At 44.0% G+C, this 20,563-nt stretch overlaps 1 protein-coding gene across 1 annotated transcript; it reads right to left on the bottom strand.

Moving 5' to 3' along the window:
- Window positions 1-402: 402 nt before the first annotated feature.
- LOC141156953 (cytochrome P450 4A6-like) lies at window positions 403-20,121 on the bottom strand. Its single transcript, XM_073643546.1, has 12 exons — window positions 19,801-20,121; window positions 18,330-18,474; window positions 15,084-15,128; window positions 14,781-14,908; window positions 14,575-14,699; window positions 10,221-10,372; window positions 8,887-8,993; window positions 3,478-3,668; window positions 2,844-2,977; window positions 2,483-2,547; window positions 1,666-1,745; window positions 403-1,355 (listed from the first exon to the last, which is right to left on the bottom strand). Exons 1-12 carry the CDS (start codon window positions 19,990-19,992, stop codon window positions 1,166-1,168), a joined length of 1,554 nt encoding a protein of 517 aa, XP_073499647.1. The 5' UTR covers window positions 19,993-20,121; the 3' UTR covers window positions 403-1,165.
- Between the last annotated feature and the right edge of the window lie 442 nt (window positions 20,122-20,563).

Genomic DNA, 20,563 nt, shown 5'->3' on the forward strand with positions numbered 1-20,563 from the left:
TCCAGTAGACCTCTCGCTGTTGGAGTTTCCGCAGTCTGTTTGGGACGTCACATGGTATCTGTGCAATCGATATGATGATTTTGCTGAAGTCACAGATCCATGTTCTAATGCAAAATTTCTGGAGAACCTATGATCCAAAAAACCTTTATTGACCTTAGGGCTGTGTGTGTTCATGTGTTGCCGCAGTTGCTGGACTCCATTGTCCGGTCCCAGGAGCGGGCGGGTGCTTGACCACGAATATGCGATTTGCATACATGCGATCACAAGCTGAATAGACGTGTGCGGCCTCTTTCAATACAGGGGAATTGAGCAAGGCCAAACACGTCTAGTTGGAATTAGACTGCAGACTTGAGTCCCAAGCCTGGACAACCCCTTCAAAGCAATTTTAATAACTGCAGCCTGTGCAATAAATGTTTTTTTATTTGCTAATTTTTTCTCGTGCTCTTTTGAAGTGATCAGATAGAATATTAAGTAAGCAGGATGGGTAGTGGGCACTCCCTTGTTATGAGAAATAATTTTCTGCACATGAAAAATTGGCCATCACATTACTTTTTAAGAACATGGACATTGTAGTGATGGCAGCAGATAAGGGTGGTGGTGTGGTCATACAGGACAGATCGGAATATATGTCTGAGTCACTCAGATTTTTACACACCACTTGTCAAGCATCCCTGAAGATTCTAGCCATCTTTGATTGCAGGGATTGGTTCCTGCAGCTGCACGATCTCCATGTAGCTGCTAACTCTCCAATCATATTCTAAAAAAAGTCATTACATAGTCATATACGAGAAATCCAGATGTTTTAAGTCATTGGGTGTTCTGCAAGTAGTTTATAAATTTCCCTCATAAAGTTAAAAGGTAAAACTCTGGCTGTCTGCTGCCACCACTAGGGGGAGCAGAGAAACTAGCTGCATACATGGAACTCAATAATAAGACAGTATTAGGTAAGCCCCTAAGCTCCCCCTAGTGGTGGCTGTAGACAGGCAGAATGTTATATTTTAACCTTATGTGTACTGTACACAGAGAATATGGATCTCGGTAAGATATTTAATATTCATACTCAATCATCCAGCTCATACTGTGAAGTTTTACTATAAATGTATCCTTGAAAGGTTCTAAATAAAAAATAAGTCTAAAAAAATGATATGAAGAAATGTATAAAACGTTAGATAATTTTCATCTTGTCACAGCTTATCTTCTTCAGATACAGGTGTATTCCATTTAAGGAGCGTAAAATTAATTGGGCTCGTTGCAATGGTTCCCTCTTAGTGTCTGGATGTAACTCAAACTTCTGTAAGGTCAGAGCAATGGCAACTTTCATTTCATTCATTGCAAAATTCTGTCCAATGCAGTTCCTGGGAGAGAGAATATAAAGTTGTAAGGTACAGATACATGTACTACAATGTATAGTAAATGAAAACAGGGATGACCTATCAGGGTACTAGACAGCATTGGGGGGATTGGCAATGCTATGACACAGTAATGGGTCCAGCAGAGGACAACCCTATTTGGAGCTGGTTTTGCAGACATTCGTGCCTTTCGGGCTGTGGATGCTTAGCAGTAGAGATAATTTATACAGTCCCCCTGAACATCAATTCATTATCATGCAAGTGTTTTTTTATCTTTATGCAGGTTACTATTCTTTATTTAGCCTTCTCGCATTACCTTGCTCCTGCAGAGAATGGCAGGAAGGCATGAGAGTGTCTTGCAGAATTTTCTGGAGAGAACCTCAGGGGATCAAACACCTAAAAAGACACAGTATGTGTAATGTGAACACCAGCGCATATCACACTTTCAGGACAAGTTTGCAACATGGAACTCTTAAAGAGGACCTTTCACCAGTTTCACCATATTAAACTGGCCGCACCATGGCATAGTGGCTGCGGAGCTGAGTAAAACAGACATTTTATTTTTTAATTTACGCCCCATAGTGGGGATATTTACTTGTAAAATTTAGGTTTTAATGTATCTGGGCATTAGATTTGTCACTGTGGGTGTGCACTTCTTCCCCTGCATGAGGTTAACCAATCACAAGCAGGCAGTGTCATTCAGGAGAGAAAAGAACACGCCCACCTCTCCTCAGCGATCTCTGCAGTTACTGTGCAGAGATACAACAGAGCACAGTTTATCTCCAGAAGAACAAAAAGATGGGAAAATGCTGGATCCTTCTCACCCTCAACATTACCTGTTGGGGAAGAATCAGAAGACCTTTAATAAGTCATCACAACAAAAGTACTGGAAAACCCTTTAAGCATTTTCTTAATATAATGTTATAATAACTTCCCAGGACTGTGGGGAACTACCCACATCATTTCCAGACACAATGACTAACACCATCCCATGTAACACCTGTCCCACTGTTGGGGTCGCGCCAGTGGCATTTAGCTGAGATACTGGGTACTTATAAATGCCAGGTCCTGTTAAGTAGAGAAGAATGCAGTTATAGGAGAGGGATGGGACCATTACACAATTATAGTATTACCTCTGGATCTTCCCAGATACTGGGGCACCGGTTTATAAGATATATAGAGAGGATAACAATGGTACCTGTAGAAATAAGACACAAAAATTCTTCACATATACTATATACGGTACGTAAACACAGCATCATAACACATAGATAGATAGAGAGATAGATAGATACATAGATAGAAGAAGCACTTTTCCATGCAATGATGGGTGCAAAGTCCCCAAGGTGATCACTAAAATCTCTTGTATACAAAAACTACAAAAGAAAATAGGGGCAACGATCCAAAGTTAGTTGATGAAATAACGGTGCTGTCTCCGTTTTTGGGAGTTTTTAAATGTAGATAAATAGTCACTTTTTTTACAATGTCACCCACCTTTGGGCAGGCTCCGTCCATCAAAGAATGTGATCGGTTCTTTAAGTTGGCGAATCACTTCCGGTACAGGAGGAAAGAGACGCATGCTTTCCTTAATACACATGGTGGTGTATGGCAGCTTTCCCAGGTCTTCCCTGGCATGCAGAATTAATGATAAAACATAACTTCAAGAATACAGATAGCTTTACACAGGATGGGGAAACAGGCTGGACAAGATTTAGGACATTTTGGTTAGACAACGTTTACTAGGGATTCATCATAATATTTCTTCTATTTTCGTGCAATTCCAAAAAAACAAGGGTGTATGTAACATAGAGGTAACCCGATGGGATGCAATGGGGCACCTGGAGACAGAAGGTCCAGGTAAGAGATCTGTCCAGCTTTATGGGATATATAGTGCAAATGCCATAGGGTTATTTTATATAGAACTTTAGACTTTAACTCAGGTTGGGCAACTGTTAAAAAGTGGGATGTGCTTCATAAATACAGCGCAAGAACAAGCAGAGCTGCAGTATAAAGCACAAAGAATGGGAGAGGGGAACATATGGAGAAAAGGTGCGAGCCCCCTGACCTCCTCAGATGTAGTATATGACAGTAATCATGTATATAAGTGCTGATAACGAGAGACTCTCACCACTCCACTGTGGTCCGATCTCCCAAGACCTCTGTGATCTCCTCCCGGCATTTCTCCTGGTGTTCGGGATATTTAGCCATACAGTATAATATCCAGGAGATGCCGCTGGCTGTTGTATCGTGTCCTTCAAACATGAACGTGTCCACCTCTGCCCGCAGGTCTTCATAGGATAGACCCTGGCCGTTTTCATCCTAATAATAACAATACAAGTTACGTATTAAACTCAACCAGCTCTTGGCTACGGTGAATTAGAGATGCTGGATCCCCGGTGACTGGAGAAGGGGTTGTCCACTTGCAATAGCAAACTTTGGAGTTTCTATACAAACTAGGTTTTCAACCTTTGTACCTGTAGCCCAGCGTGCAAGCCATTAATGTCAATTTGATATATATTATGAGCGGCAGTGGAGGGGCACACAAGTTGGGTGATGGCACAGGTCACATAGAGGCTGTTGAACGCCAGCCTGAGAGAATGATTGATCCACACAGCATGGTTCTTCCTAGGGGAGAAGGATATTCCTTTACCCCCTTCTATCCAGGTCAACCTCTCTTCCTCCGTGAACAATGGACATTGCAGTGAATGTTAAACGATGGGCAGTGGTAATTGCCGAACCTGCAGGGGAGTAACAACAATATGTGCAGGGGTTACAATCGCACCTAGGCCATGGAGCCAAAAGGCCCCAAAAGTCTCTTTTGCCTATATAAAAAGACCAATACTATTAAAGACTTGCAATAATTGGGGCCCCCATTGGAGCTTTTGCTTTTGGCCCCATGAGTTTCAAGTTACGCCACTGCTAACAGAACTAATATCCTGATGAAGGAGGAAACCTGACACGCGTAGATTTGACTCTAAGTGACTTTTAATTCTGTTGAAAAGGTCTTTTTATCTAATAAACCCTTTTAGTTTCCTGCTTTTTTTGGTAATTACCTCCGCCCATCATTTAACATTCACTGCATCCAACATTGTTCATGCAGAAGGAGAGGCTGACCAGGATGGAAAGGGGGGATAGGAATCTTTCTCCCCCCTACGAAGTAAATTGTTCTTTAACTCCTAACCTCCCAGCATGAATTTATCATGCTCTACCACTGGCGCTCCGTTTTTTAGCTGTCTCATATCATGGCACCTCATTAAGGATGTCAGGAACTGGTAGCAACAGACTGATTGAGCTTTAATATGGTTGTCCACATTCACCATATCAATATCCTTCCTTAGAAGTGATCCATTTCCAGCCTCTTTTTCTTATTTTTTTCTTATAGAGGCTGTTGTGCTGTGAAACCGTAGGATCAGAGTGCGCTAGCTAGTCAGTAGGGGCTAGTTAGGAAATGTATACATCTCGGCTAAAGTTCTTTCTTGGGCGGTTAGTGTTACGCACACGCCTGGACTGACTGGCGTGAGCATGATTAGTGATCCCACTGGACCATGAACCGAGGAGTGCCTGGAGGGGCATAACTAAGTATCAACTCAGTCCGACCAAGGTCACACGGCGGCTCAGTCGACTCCGTGAACCAGGGAGGAACCGAGCAGAGGGACCAGGTGCTACTCCAGGTCAGACCCCGGTCACAGCTGTTGACCTACAACGGGGAATGCAGGAACAGGCAGGTTAGGCTGGCATACAGACAGGTGGGTACTGGCAGGCACGGCTGGTATGCAGACAGGTGGGTATTGGCAGGCACGGCTGGTATGCAGACAGGTAGACACTGGCAGGCACGGCTGGCATGCAGACAGGCGGGTACTGGCTGGTAGGAACACAGGCAGGATAGGGACCAGTACAGACTGGGACACAGGAACGGAGCCGCAGGTGCGGTAGACAAGCAGAGCAGAGCAAAACCCGCAGATGCGGTAGACAAGCAGAGCAAAACCCACTGGTGCGGTAGACAAGCAGAAGAAAACCCGCAGGTGCGGTAGACAAGCAGAGCAGAGCAAAACCCGCAGGTGCAGTAGACAAGCAGAGCAGAGCAAAACCCGCAGGTGCGGTAGACAAGCAGAGCAGAGCAAAACCCGCAGATGCGGTAGACAAGCAGAGCCGAGCAAAACCCGCAGATGCAGCAGACAAGCAGAGCCGAGCAAAACCTGCAGATGCGGTAGACAAGCAGAGCAGAGCAAAACCCGCAGGTGCGGTAGACAAGCAGAGCAAAACCTGCAGATGCGGTAGACAAGCAGAGCAGATCAAAACCCGCAGATGCGGTAGACAAGCAGAGCAGAGAAAAACCCGCAGATGCGGTAGACAAGCAGAGCAGAGCAAAACCCGCAGGCGCAGTAGAAAAGCAGAGCAGAGCAAAACCCGCAGGTTCGGTGAACACGCTGAGCAGAGCGAAACCGCAGGTGCGGTGAACAAGCTGAGCAGAGCGAAACCGCAGGTGCGGTGAACAAGCAGAGCAGAGCGAAACCGCAGGTGCGGTGAACAAGCAGAGCGAAACCGCCGGTGCGGTGGACAAGCAGAGCGGAGCAAAACCGCAGGTGCGGTGAACAAGCAGAACCAGATACACACAAGGTACTTACAATGAAGTAGTGAGTGTACACAAAACTCACAAACAGAAGTTCAGAGACAACGAGTTGAAGCTAGGTGCAGGTTCAGACACTGCAGGAAAAGGGAAGGTTCGGACATAGAGAGAAACAGGTAAGGGGCTAGGACACAGTTCAGACAGTAACTGAACCAGGAATAAGATACAGGAACGAGCCTGGGAACTCAGCCCACAGGGTGGCGGAGACAGACTAGAAGTCACAGATACAGGTAACAGGCCTGGGTGTATAGCCCCCAAGGGCGGAAACAGACAAGATACAGGACAGGACCTGGCAACTCAGTTGCACAGAACAAACTGAATGAAAGTGTTGTTCAGGCACCCCCTACTGGGTGGAGGGGGTTTAAGTATCCAGTGACTCACAGCAATAGGCTGGGGAGGCATTAGGAGTGCGCACACAGTAACTATAAGAATCAGGCAGTCACCGCGCCACCGCCCTAAGCAATCAGACAAGAGACACAGCAGGTACTGGAGCAAAGTGTGCAACCTGGATTGATAGGTAAGATGGCGGTCTTGCATGGTGAGAGGTGGTAAGCCATGCAAGCACGCCGCCAGGGATGTTACAGTTAGTTTGTGCAGGCAGCGGTACAGAGGCCGGAGGTTAGCCTGACAGTAAAGAGGGTTCTTGAAATTCATTACTGTGGTTGCAGACTATTCTATGCTGTCATCCCTGGAAAAGTCACCCTGCTCTACAGTGATTAACCATGCCAACCGGTCCAGTCTTAAACCAGCTTTGGTGAATTTAGCATAGCCTGACAGTAAAATGGATGACGTGATAGCAGCTGTGCCATATGACAACTAGCTTTGCTTTCCCAGGAGATGGTGGACTTGATTGTGGCCTGTACTGGGAGAAAGCTGTGACCTAAGAGAGAGAAGAGGGCCATGGCCTAGGAGTGCGACTCCAAATTCTATTGCATCCTGCATCTATAAGTAACACTGATCCTGGATATGAGTATGTGGACTACTAACTTTGTTTGCTAATTAAACTGTTCCAGTTGTATACCACAACCACCAATCTCAGTGCTCTAATATTGTTGGGTTACGATCAAGTTCAGCGCTACTATATGTTACACGCACGCCACTAGGTTCAGATAGGGGCGAGACAGGTTACATGAATTCGTTGGAATCCTGGGGGAACCGTTACTCAGGGCGACCATAGACGATGTGCTGCAGCTTCTCTCAGACACACAGGGGTATTGACCCTCAGGCACAGACACATAGATTGTTTCACTTGCTGACCTGACATACTTGACAAGAGTCCTCATAAACAGTAGAACAGTAGCATTTAATAAGAAGCCGCACAGCCAGTGCGAGTTAAGTTTTATGAGCAACAGGCTCCAGTGATAAATGGTACAGTTTCCTTAGCAGCACAGCAGTTCACAGTCTTCCCAGTAGTATAGGACAACACAGTTCTAATGCAAAGGCACATTAATGAACACAGCATTCTTTACAGCACTGTGAGATGGAGGAGGGGGGGGCGTTTGCTAAGTGAGATGATCCCTGTGACACCATTTCTTACAGTCTTTCTGCTTGACAATACTCTGCACTGCTAGTTCAGGAACTCTACCTGACCTGTGCTTAGCTTCATTCCTGACTTGAATCCTTTTCACTTGCAGGGGCACTTCTGTCAGATGCAGAACACACACACCACCTTTCTCTTTGGCTCCAGCCAGACAGTAAACAACCTCTCCACAATCCCCCTAGGGTTCTGCTAAAACCCTCCCTGTCTCCTGTGACTGTGTTAACCTCTCTAGTTGCTGGATGCTTCTGGAGCACTACACTTCCTGTCTCCTGTGCTTGTGTTACTTCTAATAGTTGCTGAATGCTTTTAAAGCAACAGCACTACTTGTGACTGTCACACTCTGCACAGCACTACTTGGGACTGTCACACTCTGCAACAGCACTACTTCTGTTGAGTAACTGCCAAGCTCTGTGCCACTGTATTGCCCTGAACCTCCAAGCTCTGTGCCTCAATATTGAAATATAACCATCAAGCTTTACATTGTGATTGTTATGTAACCACTGACAACTCTGTGCCACAATCTAAATCAGAGCGTCTAAGGGGTAACATCTCTCCTTGTGGAGAATGACATGCCTGACCTCTTAGACCCCAATCTGAAGCGTGTCATACTTCCAAATCAGACCTCTTGCTTTGCACTGAGGAGGGGCAAACACCCCCAAAACACTTGTCTGCAAAACACCTGTCTGCAAATAGAGATTCTGATTTGACTCTTATCCTAAGTCATGTGACAAGGCTCGTTAAAGGGTCGATATTGACTTGTAGGATTGCTATTTCCTGTAGGTGGCACCACAGTTCTAGTCCTCTTCCTTTCTAAAGTGTGTGGCCTCTTTGGAAGACTGTAACAATTCAATTTCCTGCCTCAAGTTCCGTAAAAATCAGTTTCAGTTTCTTCTTTCCATGTCTGTGTCCATCACTGCGCCATCCTTGTGTGACAAGAGGTCCAATGCTGCACATAGAAAACTGACCTAATTAGCTTGCATGGACCATATATGACACCAAATCCCTGGACCAGTAAAGGGTGTTGACCTAAACAAGACCATCAAGTTTTTTTACTGGACAAACAGGATCAAGAGAGACTCACCGATGGACACCTGGTGGACACTGAGGTGGCAGCCAAGGTGGAAGTTTAGAGAAGGGCAGGCTCTACCTAAAGTTTGGTGAAGGGAGGCCAACAATTCCTAACTAGTATGATCTCTTCTGGCTTGGCAGATTGAGAAAGGTTTGTGGGGGCCCTTCTCTTTTTGGAGAGGGCTTGCAATAAACAGCACTTTTTTCGTATGCCACGCTGCAATTTTTTAGTAGCACTGGAAGGTTTTAAAAAAATTACAAAGTAATCCTGTCTGGGTAATACAGGGGATACTATAGTCTACCTTAGCACAGAGCAGAATGTCAAGGAAGTCCAGGTGTCTCTTCTTCTGGATCTTCTCCAGCTCTGTATCTTCCTTTAGGAATTGTTTTCTCTCTTGAATCACTTTATCTAAATGTAAGTACTGTACATAAATAATGGAGATTATTGCCCTAGTCTGTAATCCTTAGATCAAGGTCATTGTTATACTGTGTGTCTGGAAATTATGGATAATAGCAAAGTCCAATTTGTTAGAATTAGCTTCATCTCAAAGTTCATGACTAATGCAAACAAACATTGCGGTAATCAATAGGCGATAGCTACAAACAAAAAGCACTTAAAGTGAACCTATCATCTTTATTTTATTTTTTTATTATATTTACCCTTACAGTTGCCGCCAGTCGGTAGAGGTCCAGGTCCTGAAACCACTACCAAGTGCTCAAAAAAAATATTAAAAAGTTCTAAAACTTACAGCTCATCAAGTCAAAGTACTCAGCTCCTGCATGCAAAGTCTATGAGCCCCTGTGCAAAGCGGTGTACAGGCACACAGACTCTATTGAGCCCGTGCACCGCTCCATGCCCCCTCAGGCAGGAGCTGAGCACTTCAGCCTGATGAGCTGCACATTTCAGAGTGGGATTTTTTTGAGCGATTGCTGGAGGTCTCAAAATCGGAACATCCACCGATCAGCAACATGTGTAGAAGGACATAATAAAATAATTAAAAAGAAAAATTATAAAATTATAAGCATACTTCAAGACTAAAAAAAATCAATATCACATTAAGGCTATGTTCACACATCATGGTTTTTTCAGCATTTTTTTTTCTGCAACAAAACCTGATCTCTTGCCAGGAGGAGGAGATTGGATTTTTGTTGCTGTTTTCTTGCTTTTTTTCTTTTTTTTGGTGCGTTTTTTCAGCTTTTTTTCACTGCCCTTTTGTCTCTGTTATGCGTGTACATACAGTTCAGTGGAAAAAAAAAATCTCATTCTGGTTTTGGCACAAAAAATGCTGAAAACCTGACACCTGCGTTTTTGGTGCATTTTTTCACCACCCATTACTTCCAATGGGTGAAAAAATGCTGAAAAAACACTGAAAGAAGTGACATGCTCTATTTTGCAAAAAAACATGCAAGGCACAAAATTCTGAACAAAAAAAACCCATGATGTGTGCATGAGATTTCTGAAATCTCATAGACTTTGCTGGTACTGCAAAATGCAGCTGAAAATTTGCATAAAAAAATGCGGAAAAAAACATAATGTGTGAACATAGCCTAAATCAGCTTTGGCTAAACTTTTACTCCCTTGCAACAGGTTGGAGAAAACGGGGAAAGTTATCCTGAATCTAGATGATACACTCACCCGTGTGCCCGTGCACTATCTTTAAGGCTCTGCGAAATCGGAATCCATGGGGGCTCAGATTAAAAATCACATTATTGTGATATGGTAGAAAGAAGAATCTGTGGTCCGCCAGATATGATAGATCATATACAGCTTTGATGTAAGCACTCTCACTGTAGGGCGAAAGATTGGAATATTATCAATGTGCACAATTTTAGTGTAGTCTAATACAACCCCTGGCAAAAATTATGGAATCACCGGGTTCATTCAGTTGTTTAATGTTGTTGAAAAAAAACAGATCACATACATGGCACAAAACTAAAGTAATTTCAAATAGCAACTTAGGGCTTTAAGAAACACTAAAAGAAATCAAGATAAAAAATGTGGTACTCAGTAAGGGTAACTTTTTTTCAGACCAAGCAGAGGGAAAAAATTATGGAATCACTCAATTCTGAGGAAAAAATTATGGAATCATGAAAAACAAACACAACAAAAGAACACTCCAATACATCACTAGTATTTTGTTGCACCACCTCTGGCTTTAATAATAGCCTGCAGTCTCTGAGGCATGGACTTAATGAGTGACAAACAGTACTCTTCATCAATCTGGCTCCAACTTTCTCTGATTGCTGTTGCCAGATCAGCTTTGCAGGTTGGAGCCTTGTCATGGACCATTTTCTTCAACTTCCTCCAAAGATTTTCAATTGGATTGAGATCTGGACTATTTGCAGGCCATGACATTGACCTTATGTGTCTTCTTTCAAAGAATGTTTTAACAGTCTTTGCTCTATGGCAGGATGCATTATCATCTTGAAAAATGATGTCATCATCCCCAAACATCCTTTCAATTGATGGGATAAGAAAACTGTCCAAAATATCAATGTAAACTTGGGCATTTATTGAAGATGTAATGACAGCCATCTCCCCAATGCCTTTACCTGACATGCAGCCCCATATCATCAATGACTGTGGAAATTTGCATGTTCTCTTCATGCAGTCATCTTTATAAATCTCATTGGAACGGCACCAAACAAAAGTTCCAGCATCATCACCTTGCCCAATGCAGATTCGCGATTCATCACTGAATATTACTTTCATCCAGTCATCCACAGTCCACGATTGCTTTTCCTTAGCCCATTGTAACCTTGTTTTTTTCTGTTTAGGTGTTAATGATGGCTTATGTTTAGCTTTTCTGTATGTAAATCCCATTTACTTTAGGCGGTTTCTTACAGTTCTGTCACAGACATTGACTCCAGTTTCCTCCCATTCCCCATTCGTTCCTCATTTGTTTTGTTGTGCATTTCCTGTTTTGGAGACATATTGCTTTAAGTTTCCAGTCTTGAAGCTTTGATGTCTTCCTTGGTCTACCAGTATGTTTGCTTTTAACAACCTTCCCATGTTGTTTGTATTTGGTCCAGATTTTAGACACAGCTGACTGTGAACAACCAACATCTTTTGCAACATTGCGTGATGATTTACCTTCTTTTAAGAGTTTGATAATCCTCTCCTTTGTTTCAATTGACATCTCTCGTGTTGGAGCCATGATTCATGTCAGTCCACTTGGTGCAACAGCTCTCCAAGGTGTGATCACTCCTTTTTAGATGCAGAGTAGATCGAATTTGATGCAGGTGTTAGTTTTGGAAATGACAATTTACAAGGTGATTCCATAATTTTTTTCTCAGAATTGAGTGATTTCATAATTTTTTCCCTCTGCTTGGTCTGAAAAAAATTACCCTTACTGAGTACCACATTTTTAATCTTGATTTCTTTCAGTGTTTCTTAAAGCCCTAAAGTTGCCATTTGAAATGACTTTAGTTTTGTGCCATGTCTGTGATCTGCTTTTTTTCAACAACATTAAACAACTGAATGAACATCCTCCGAGCCCGGTGATTCCATAATTGTTGCCAAGGGTTGTATATTTTGGGAGTAATAACACTATTTCATTGCCTGTCATATTTTGGAAGGGCCGCAACAGTCATTAGGACAGCAGCTGGTACAACAACTCTTAGAAATCCCATGATCATATTGCAGTGGGATATGGGGTGACTGAGGGAGCCCACTATCTCTGTCTAACCGCTTAGTTGCTAGGTTCGATATTGACTGCAGAAACCGCTTCATATGGAGTGGGCTCCTGAAGTTGTACAGGATTAGAAAAACATGGCTGATTTCTCCCATCTGTCCATGGATTAAAGAGGTTGTCCACTACTTTTACATTGATGATGTATCCTTAGGATAGATCATCAATGTGTGATCGGCAGGGGTCCGACACCTGGGACCGCCGCCAACCAGCTGTTATTGGTAGCATTGGCGGCGGCAGCCAGTACTCGCTTGCGGAGCTCGATGTCTTCTGATAGTGGTGTGAGGGGCACAGGGTGGCGAGTGGCTGTGGTTTTCCCACACCCTGGCACCCTACAAATAAACCGTGTTCCAGCTCCTGTGCGGTGTGTGTGATGTGTAACACTCACGTTTTGGTCGCAGATCTCCGCTTTCTTTAGTTCTTCCACTTCAGGAACAACCGTGAACACATTAGGGGACATCCAATTCGTTTTATAATAAAGAACTTTACTTAACTGTCCGTTTTTATCATAATGAAACACACAGTCTTGGACACAAATTCTTCCATTTTCAAAGTCCATACTAAAGCACATTCTGATGTCCGCTGTCCTCTGGCGTTGAGCTATTCCTTCCTGGTCTGGCGTCTCTAGACCCTGGGATGCTTCATCAGGCTCTGCAGCCTCCATGAGTCCCGTCTAAACTCCCTTATGCGGTTCCCTGTCCGACTTCCTCTCCTAGGAAGATATTGAGGCACGCTTCTCAGTGCCTCAGGTGGATCATAGGCCCCGAACGTTACAGGAATGTCCGCTCCAAAGAATACGCTCCCTTGCTGCTGAACAGCCCGTCCTCCTAGTTCCCTCAGATCTCCAAATACTGCTCTCTATCCTTCTCCACTCTCACTCTAACTAACCCTAATCAGGAAGTTTCCCACTTGTTAACTGTTCTGCTTCTCCCACATTGGAACTGCTCCTGAACCCCTTAACTGTTTATTGACCTGTATGTAACTACTTCCTGGTTCTATAGTGCCCACCACTGCATTTCTCCCTTTGCTTATCTATATCTAAAACTCTAGCCTAAACTTTCCCTACTTGTTTTATATAAGAAACATTATACATTCTTTACATTACAATGCACACTTTAGTGCCTATAAGGCTATGTGCACACGAAGCGATTTTAATGCGCTTTTGCGGCATATTTTCGCTGCGAAAACGCATTAAAATCGTTTGTGATAGGTCTGCCATGTACTGCAATGCAAATCCGCATGTGCAGTGCATATCATGTAGTTGTAGTTAAAAAAGAATTAAAATAAAAAATAAACATATACTTTCCTTCTGATCCTGGCGGCGCTGCTGGCTCTTCGGCTGCTCGCGGTGGGTGACGTCAGCGTTCGCGTGCCCTGTCACATGACTAAATTACGTCATGGAAGGTCCTTTTACACCACTGCGAGCCACCGAAGATACCGGATACACCGTACAGGAGACAAGGGGCCATCGGAAGGTGAGTATAATGTTTTTTTTTATTTTTCAATATTTTTATTCTTTTTTTCTACTATTTATGCTGCATTTGCAGCATCGTAACTTGGTCACACAACATAAATCCATGTCGGTTGCATGGATTTATATAGTGTGACCAAGTTGTCAAGCACTTTTCCAAGTGATGCTAAAATCGCTTGGAAAAGCGCTTGACAACCCGCATGCGAAATCACATGTTAAAAATGCTTCACAAACGCTTCTACCTGACAGGAAAAATGCATGTAAAATCCGCATGCGTTTTTTCTGCCAGGGAGATGCAGAAACGCTTCGCAGCATTTTTGCATTGTGGGCGCTTAGCCTAAGATTCTATGCACACTATAACCACATAACATTATCTGTAGAGGGAAAAGGCATATGAACGTCCCTCACACACCCTTACATTGGCCACCGCAGGGTACCGCACATCCGCCTCCTATTGATTTGAATAGGTAGCTTATGTGCAGTACCAAGCCTCAGCCACTACCAGAAGAACGAGCAGCTCGGCTATTGAGTACTGGCGCCGCCGACACCGATAACAGCTGATCAGTCGGGCTGCCGGGTGTCGAACCCTGGCCGCTCAGACATTGATGACTTATCATAAGGATAGGTCACCAATGTAAAAGTTAACAACCTCTTTAACTTTGGTGCTTCGCTGTTTTTGGAAGATGTTTGGTCCACACCTTGTGAATAGAAGTGATGCCGTTATTGGAAGAAAGCCCCTGTGTTTTTGTAATTCTGTATAACTTTTTTTTTTATCAAATGCAAATTCTTATTACTAAAAAGGGTTGTTTTATAGTTTTTTGACAAACCTGTCCATCTGGCAGTTGCTGTGATAGCTAAAGGCGCATTTCATGATGGTGTCCAGTGTCATGAGGCTGACATGATGGAAAATCTCCACTGGGCTGTCTTTCGTAATAAGACGTTCCCATTTGTCCTAAAAAAATGAGAAGAGAACAGGAATGAATTACCGAATTGAATACTATGTTCTTTGCTAAATATATTTTTTTATAATTACCAGCATGACAGTGACACAGTCGGACATCAGTCTGACATACGGCTTCAGAACATCATAATGGAATCCTGGGGTCAGCAGCCGGCGGTGCAGAAACCACTTCGGTCCTGACAACACCAGCAATCCCTCCCCTGAGTGACGCAAAAGTTAAAAATGAGCTTTGTGAGGCTTTAAGATGTGGTCTAAGTTTTTGTAAGGGGGTGTTTAATGGTGCACATAGATATAAAATTGATCACTGTATTCCGATGAAATCATCAACAAGCGTCTAATGTCTACAGGCAAATCAACTAGTACTACATTACATACCGATCCATGGAGTGAGAAAGCTAAAGGTAAAGCTATCCTTTGGATCTGTAAAAAAAGAGAATATATTTTAAGATATTATAGCTGAAAAGAACATTTAAGAGTCTGTGCATACTAAGTCTTTTTGCTGAGTTTTTGGATCGAAAAGAACAAGAACACCAGGGGCGGAACTACCGCCCGTGCAGCCGGTTCATTGAACGGGGGCCCCGAGGGAGAGGGGGCCCCTCCAGCAGGGCCGCCATCAGGGTATGACTGCCCTGACTCCAGTATGGGGCCCAGCCGGTAGGGGCCCCCTTGGGGGCCCCCCTCTTGTGCGTCTCTCTCCTCATGGGGCCCCCGGCCGCATGCTAAGAGCCGGGTCCGGGACATCTCAGCGCTGCGCTGCTGCGGCAGCGCTTTCATGATTCACCTGACTTCCGGTCATGTGACGGCGCCGTCACATGACCGGAAGTCAGGAGAACCTGGTGTCAGCGATTTGGACGAGCGCCAGGATTCTGCAGGGATCGCATGGGGGTAAGTATAACAAGTTTTTTTTTTTTTTAGATACAATTTACTAGGAGTGGGGGAATGGGAGATGCACATGTGGTGGAGGGGGATGAGAGAGGTGCACATGTGGGGGAGGGGGATGAGAGAGGTGCACATGTGGGGAAGGGGGATGAGAGAGGGGCACATGGGGGGGATGAGAGAGGGGCACATGTGGTGGAGGGGGGTGAGAGAGGTGCACATGTGGTGGAGGGGGGTGAGAGAGGTGCACATGTGGGGGAGGGGGATGAGAGAGGTGCACATGTGGTGGAGGGGGATGAGAGAGGTGCACATGGGGGGGATGAGAGAGGGGCACATGTGGTGGAGGGGGATGAGAGAGGTGCACATGTGGGGGATGAGAGAGGGGCACATGTGGGGGAGGGGGATGAGAGATGTGCACATGGAGGGGTGACTGCTGCACATGGGGGGATGAGAGCTGCACATGGGGGAATTGGGAGAAAATGAGCTGCACATGGGGGAATTGGGAGTAGGGGGATAACGAGCTGCACATAATGAATGTGGGGTGGGGGACAGTAAATGATAAATGATGATGGGGTGGGGAGAGCACGAACATGATATAATGAATTGGGGCAGGGGGTGTATGTAAATAATGAATGCGGGGAGCAGGAAGTATAGAGTAGGGGGCGTTGCGGATGCAGGAGTGTAACTGGTAACAAATTGGCGGAAAGAGTAGAGGTTCTAATTAAATTATATATTAAGTGCCTATTTACAGTTAATGGGGGCACCGTGGTGGATTACAATTTATATTTGGAATGGTAGGTTGCATAATAACTAACCATATATTGATGGTGGATGCACGTCTGTATTCAGCTGTGTAATGTAGAAGTTGGGGAATGTGCTCTAGATAACTGTGTTATTTTATGCAAAGACGAGTCCTGGCTGGAAGACGTGATGGCGGTCTGTGCTGGATGAAGGAGAAAAGCGTAGCTGAAGGACTTCACCTAGAGACGTCACCAGTGAGTCAGTGCATTACATGTACACTTACACTATATACTATGTACCGGGCTCCTGTGTATAATGTCACTGGTGATCACTGTATTACCTGTACACTGACACTATATACAGAGCTCCTGTGTATAATGTCACTGGTGATCACTAGATTACCTGGACACTTACATTATACATACCATGTATAGAGCTCCCGTGTATAATGACACTTATGGTAATATTAGTAATGTGGTGGTAATATTAGTAATGTGGTGGTAATATGTGGTCTGGTCATGGTGTGGCAGTTTTTCCCCCTTCGGTGTGGTATTATTCGGTCACTATGTTGTGGTAATATGTGGTCTGGTCATGGTGTGGCGGTATTCCCTGTATGTGGTATTATTGGTCATTTAAAAAAAAAATGTATATGACACATTCCCTTAGAGAAAACTAAATAAAAATATATCTAAAAAGAGTATTGGATATTTTAAGAAAATTTTAATAGGTTAGAGTAGGGCCCGGCCAGAAGAGTCTACCTTATCGTGGTGGCGGCTTTAAAAATCTTTTGGCCAAAACAAAAGCTGATGGCTATGTATGTGGCACTGTCACATGGCCGAACGTCAGGAGAGCCTGGTGGCAGCGACGTGGACGAGCGCCAGGATTCTGCAGGGATCGCATGGGGGTAAGTATAACAAGTTTTATTTGTTTTAAATACAATTAATTAACTAGGAGTGGGGGGGATGAGAGATGCACATGGGGGGGGGTGAGAGATGCACATGGGGGGGTGAGAGATGCACATGGGGGGGTGAGAGATGCACATGGGGGTGGTGAGAGATGCACATGGGGGGGATGAGAGATGCACGGGGGGGGAAATGCACATGGGGGGGCGAGAGATGCACATGGGGGGGTTATGTTTACATAACTTTGTTGCCTTATGAAGCGCAGGGGGGGGGGCCCCAAAAATTTCTTGCACAGGGGCCCACTACAGTCTGTGTCCGCCCCTGAAGAACACAGTAGTATGTAAGCGTGTAGTCAAATGCTCCCAGGGGTATTATCTAGGGAAAAACTTATGTCCATTAGGGCAAATGTAAATTGCCCCATATTAGGGGAAAAATTCCTTCCCAACTCCACATACAGCAATCAGACTAGTTTCCTGGATCAACTTCCCATCACAGAGTCTTGTACCTAGAACCTGTAATATTATATTTATCAAGAAAGGCATCCAGGCCCTCCTTAAACTTTTTTAGTGAATCAACATGACAGAGAAGTTCATAATCTCACTGCTCGTACAGTAACTCACCGAATGGTGACTCTTTGGCTGGCTGTGTTGAGTTTCACGAGGTGCGGTGGAACCTGCGGTTTATACTAGGGAATTATTTTTATAAGGAACCTGCATAATGCCACATTGTGGGCATCTAGTATAAGTGACCTGCGCCCTCAAGCAAACCTGCAGGTCCCATAGTTTTGCCTACTGTGTTTCTTTAAGAAAATTTAAAAGGGTTATCTCAACGTAGCAAGTTATGGAGCTTTGGAGCACCCAAGTTTAATAAATCAAAAGAAGCATGCTCATTTATTGCCGTCAGGAAAGCTGGAGATAGCTAAGTAGAGCGCTTGGCTATCTCTGGCAGTCATATAGACGATGTCTAGGTCATCGCTCTGTTCAAACTGGACAATTCGGAGACCTGTTCTTGTTATCGGTGAGGGTCTTGTGGATTGGTGATAATTATCTGAGTTGATACAAGAAAGATGTTCAGCAGGCTGATGATCGATAAGGGCTCTTACCTTGTCTGGACAGGATAGCCTTTGCGTAATCGGGGTGGCATATTGTCAGGGCTGCAAAGAAATTTCCCAGCCACAGTGGATAGGCGTACGGGTATTGTTCGGCGTAACGAACCATAATCGCCATGTCATTGCCATTCTGAAGGAACTATGGTTGGGATAAAGACAGACAGGCTGTCATTACTGAGACAGTCACCATAAACAACAATGATTTGTGCAGTCTTCATGTCAGTCATGCCACCAAAATTACAGTCAGTCTCTCCGATAGCTGATAACAGGAAACAGTTGATTTTATGTACCAAGACAAAAAAATGGAGACATCGTATACTAGAGTTTTTTTGTGACTTGAAAGAAGAAGTGTTCGAGGAAGGATTCCCAGTCTACTCCGCGATGACGTTCCACAGGCCACGCTGGACCTCACCACAATGGCACCTCTCACCTCTGGTTCTCCACATTACTCTAGGTGACCCAATACACAGCATTACCCCAAGCTTCTCATCACTCTTTTCCCAGATAAGACCACTGACACTCCCCCGAAGAACAAGCCTCGGCATAACTGTCACCAGATACTTCACATGGACCAATTGCACTCAGACCCTCGGCGCTAAACCACTCCCATGCTTACCAAACTTTACTGTGACAAATCCAGGATGGCCCCAAAAAATGCATACCTAATTACCCAAACTAATAATATATCTGAATGCTTATCCAAAAATAGTATCAATAAAAACATCAGCTTATCACACAAAAAAAGCCCTCAAACAGCTCCATTTATTGCCGTCAGGAAAGTTGGAGATAGCCAAGTAGAGCGCTTGGCTATCTCTGGCAGTCATATAGCCCTCAAACCGCTCAGTTAACGGAAAAGTAAAAAAGTTTACTGGTCTCAAAAAATGGCAACACAAACCATTTTTTTTTTTTTTTTAATTCAGAAGATTTTTAACCACTTAAATATAAAAAAAACACTATACAAATTTGGTATTGTTGTAATCAAACTGTCCTGGAGAATCATGTCGTCACACCATTAGTACCACTCAATGAACACTAGAAAATCAAAACCCAAATAACACTGGCGACGTTGCATTTTTTTTCAACATTTTTTTTCCCATTTTCAGCACATTATATGGAAAGATGAATGCTGTCATACAAAACTACAAAACTACGGCTGATCTGGCTATGTCGATGGAAAAATAAAAAAGTTTTGGCCCTTGGAATAAGTGGAGGAAAAAAAACACTGGTGCAAAAACAAAAAAAATCACAAAGTCCTTAAGGAGTTAAAGTGCCAAGATGGTGCCAAAATTATTACCCACTGAAAAGTCCCATCAGACTTTCTGGATTCTTAGATGCCAGATTAATGTAATTTTTCTGCAATTTTGCTCATAAATTAAGCGTGATTGTTTATGGAATTACTAGGTAATCAGTATGGTAATATTAAATAAAATCTTCCACGAAGTTCATCACATTGCACGCCTCTTACCTCATGAGCATTGCCATACAGCCAGTGACGCTTGGGACCCTCAAATGGGCTAAAAGCTTTAACAAGCTGTCTCCATTTTAGATAAAGCCTCCAACCTTTTACCAGCACGAACAGTAGGCAGAACCAGGCGGCCCAAGAGCACAGATCAGAGGCACTAAATGGCAGCAGTCCAAGGAATACAGGGGCTGACATGGTCGATACGCAGCCCGAGCTCTGCTACATTCGGCTGGATTGTTTTTCTGCAACAGACAGGCGGAAGATCCTGCTCTGATGAGGCAGGTTCATAGGACATTGTACAAAGGACGAGGAGGAGGAGGAGGATGGTTGCATGCCAGAGGGAGGGAAGGAACTGTAGACATGGTGAAACATGGAAAGTTATTTATTTTTGCAACATTATCGCTGAGAGCGAACCAATTCTTGAAGCTGTTTCAAAGTGTTTATGAGAACTTTTTGCCGCCTTTTGATTGGACAGTGCCTAGTTTGGAGCCGATTTCATCAAGAACTGACATTCATTTTCTTTTTTTCCTCCAGGTGTTTGCAAAACCTTAAAGTGGAAAAAAAGCTCAGAAAACTCCTATGAATAGCAAAGAGTATTCACATTTAAATGAATAGGAAGAGTCTTTTAAGCATTTTCTGGGTGATTTTTGTGGCAATTTTTTGTGAGGATCCCATGGCCGGTTCCATGTTTTCATGGACCCCGGGCGAAAGAGTCTCAGTGGGCCCCTTTAATATATACATTCATGATGCACAGATACCGCAGAAA

This window comes from Phyllobates terribilis, unplaced genomic scaffold (assembly GCF_046119375.1).
Source record: "Phyllobates terribilis strain yellow unplaced genomic scaffold, ASM4611937v1 Scaffold_8__6_contigs__length_399053987, whole genome shotgun sequence".
NCBI classification, from domain to species: Eukaryota; Metazoa; Chordata; class Amphibia; order Anura; family Dendrobatidae; genus Phyllobates; species Phyllobates terribilis.

Bases quoted from the DNA above. Each gene is read 5' to 3' on its own strand.
- LOC141156953 (XM_073643546.1), bottom strand. From the start codon at position 19,992: ATGTCAGCCCCTGTATTCCTTGGACTGCTGCCATTTAGTGCCTCTGAT. The intron at 10,373-14,574 runs GTTTGTCAAAAA...TTCGCCCTACAG, and splicing joins AGCAACTGCCAGATGGACAG to TGAGAGTGCTTACATCAAAG. The intron at 2,548-2,843 runs GTGGGTGACATT...TTATTTCTACAG, and splicing joins TGGACGGAGCCTGCCCAAAG to GTACCATTGTTATCCTCTCT.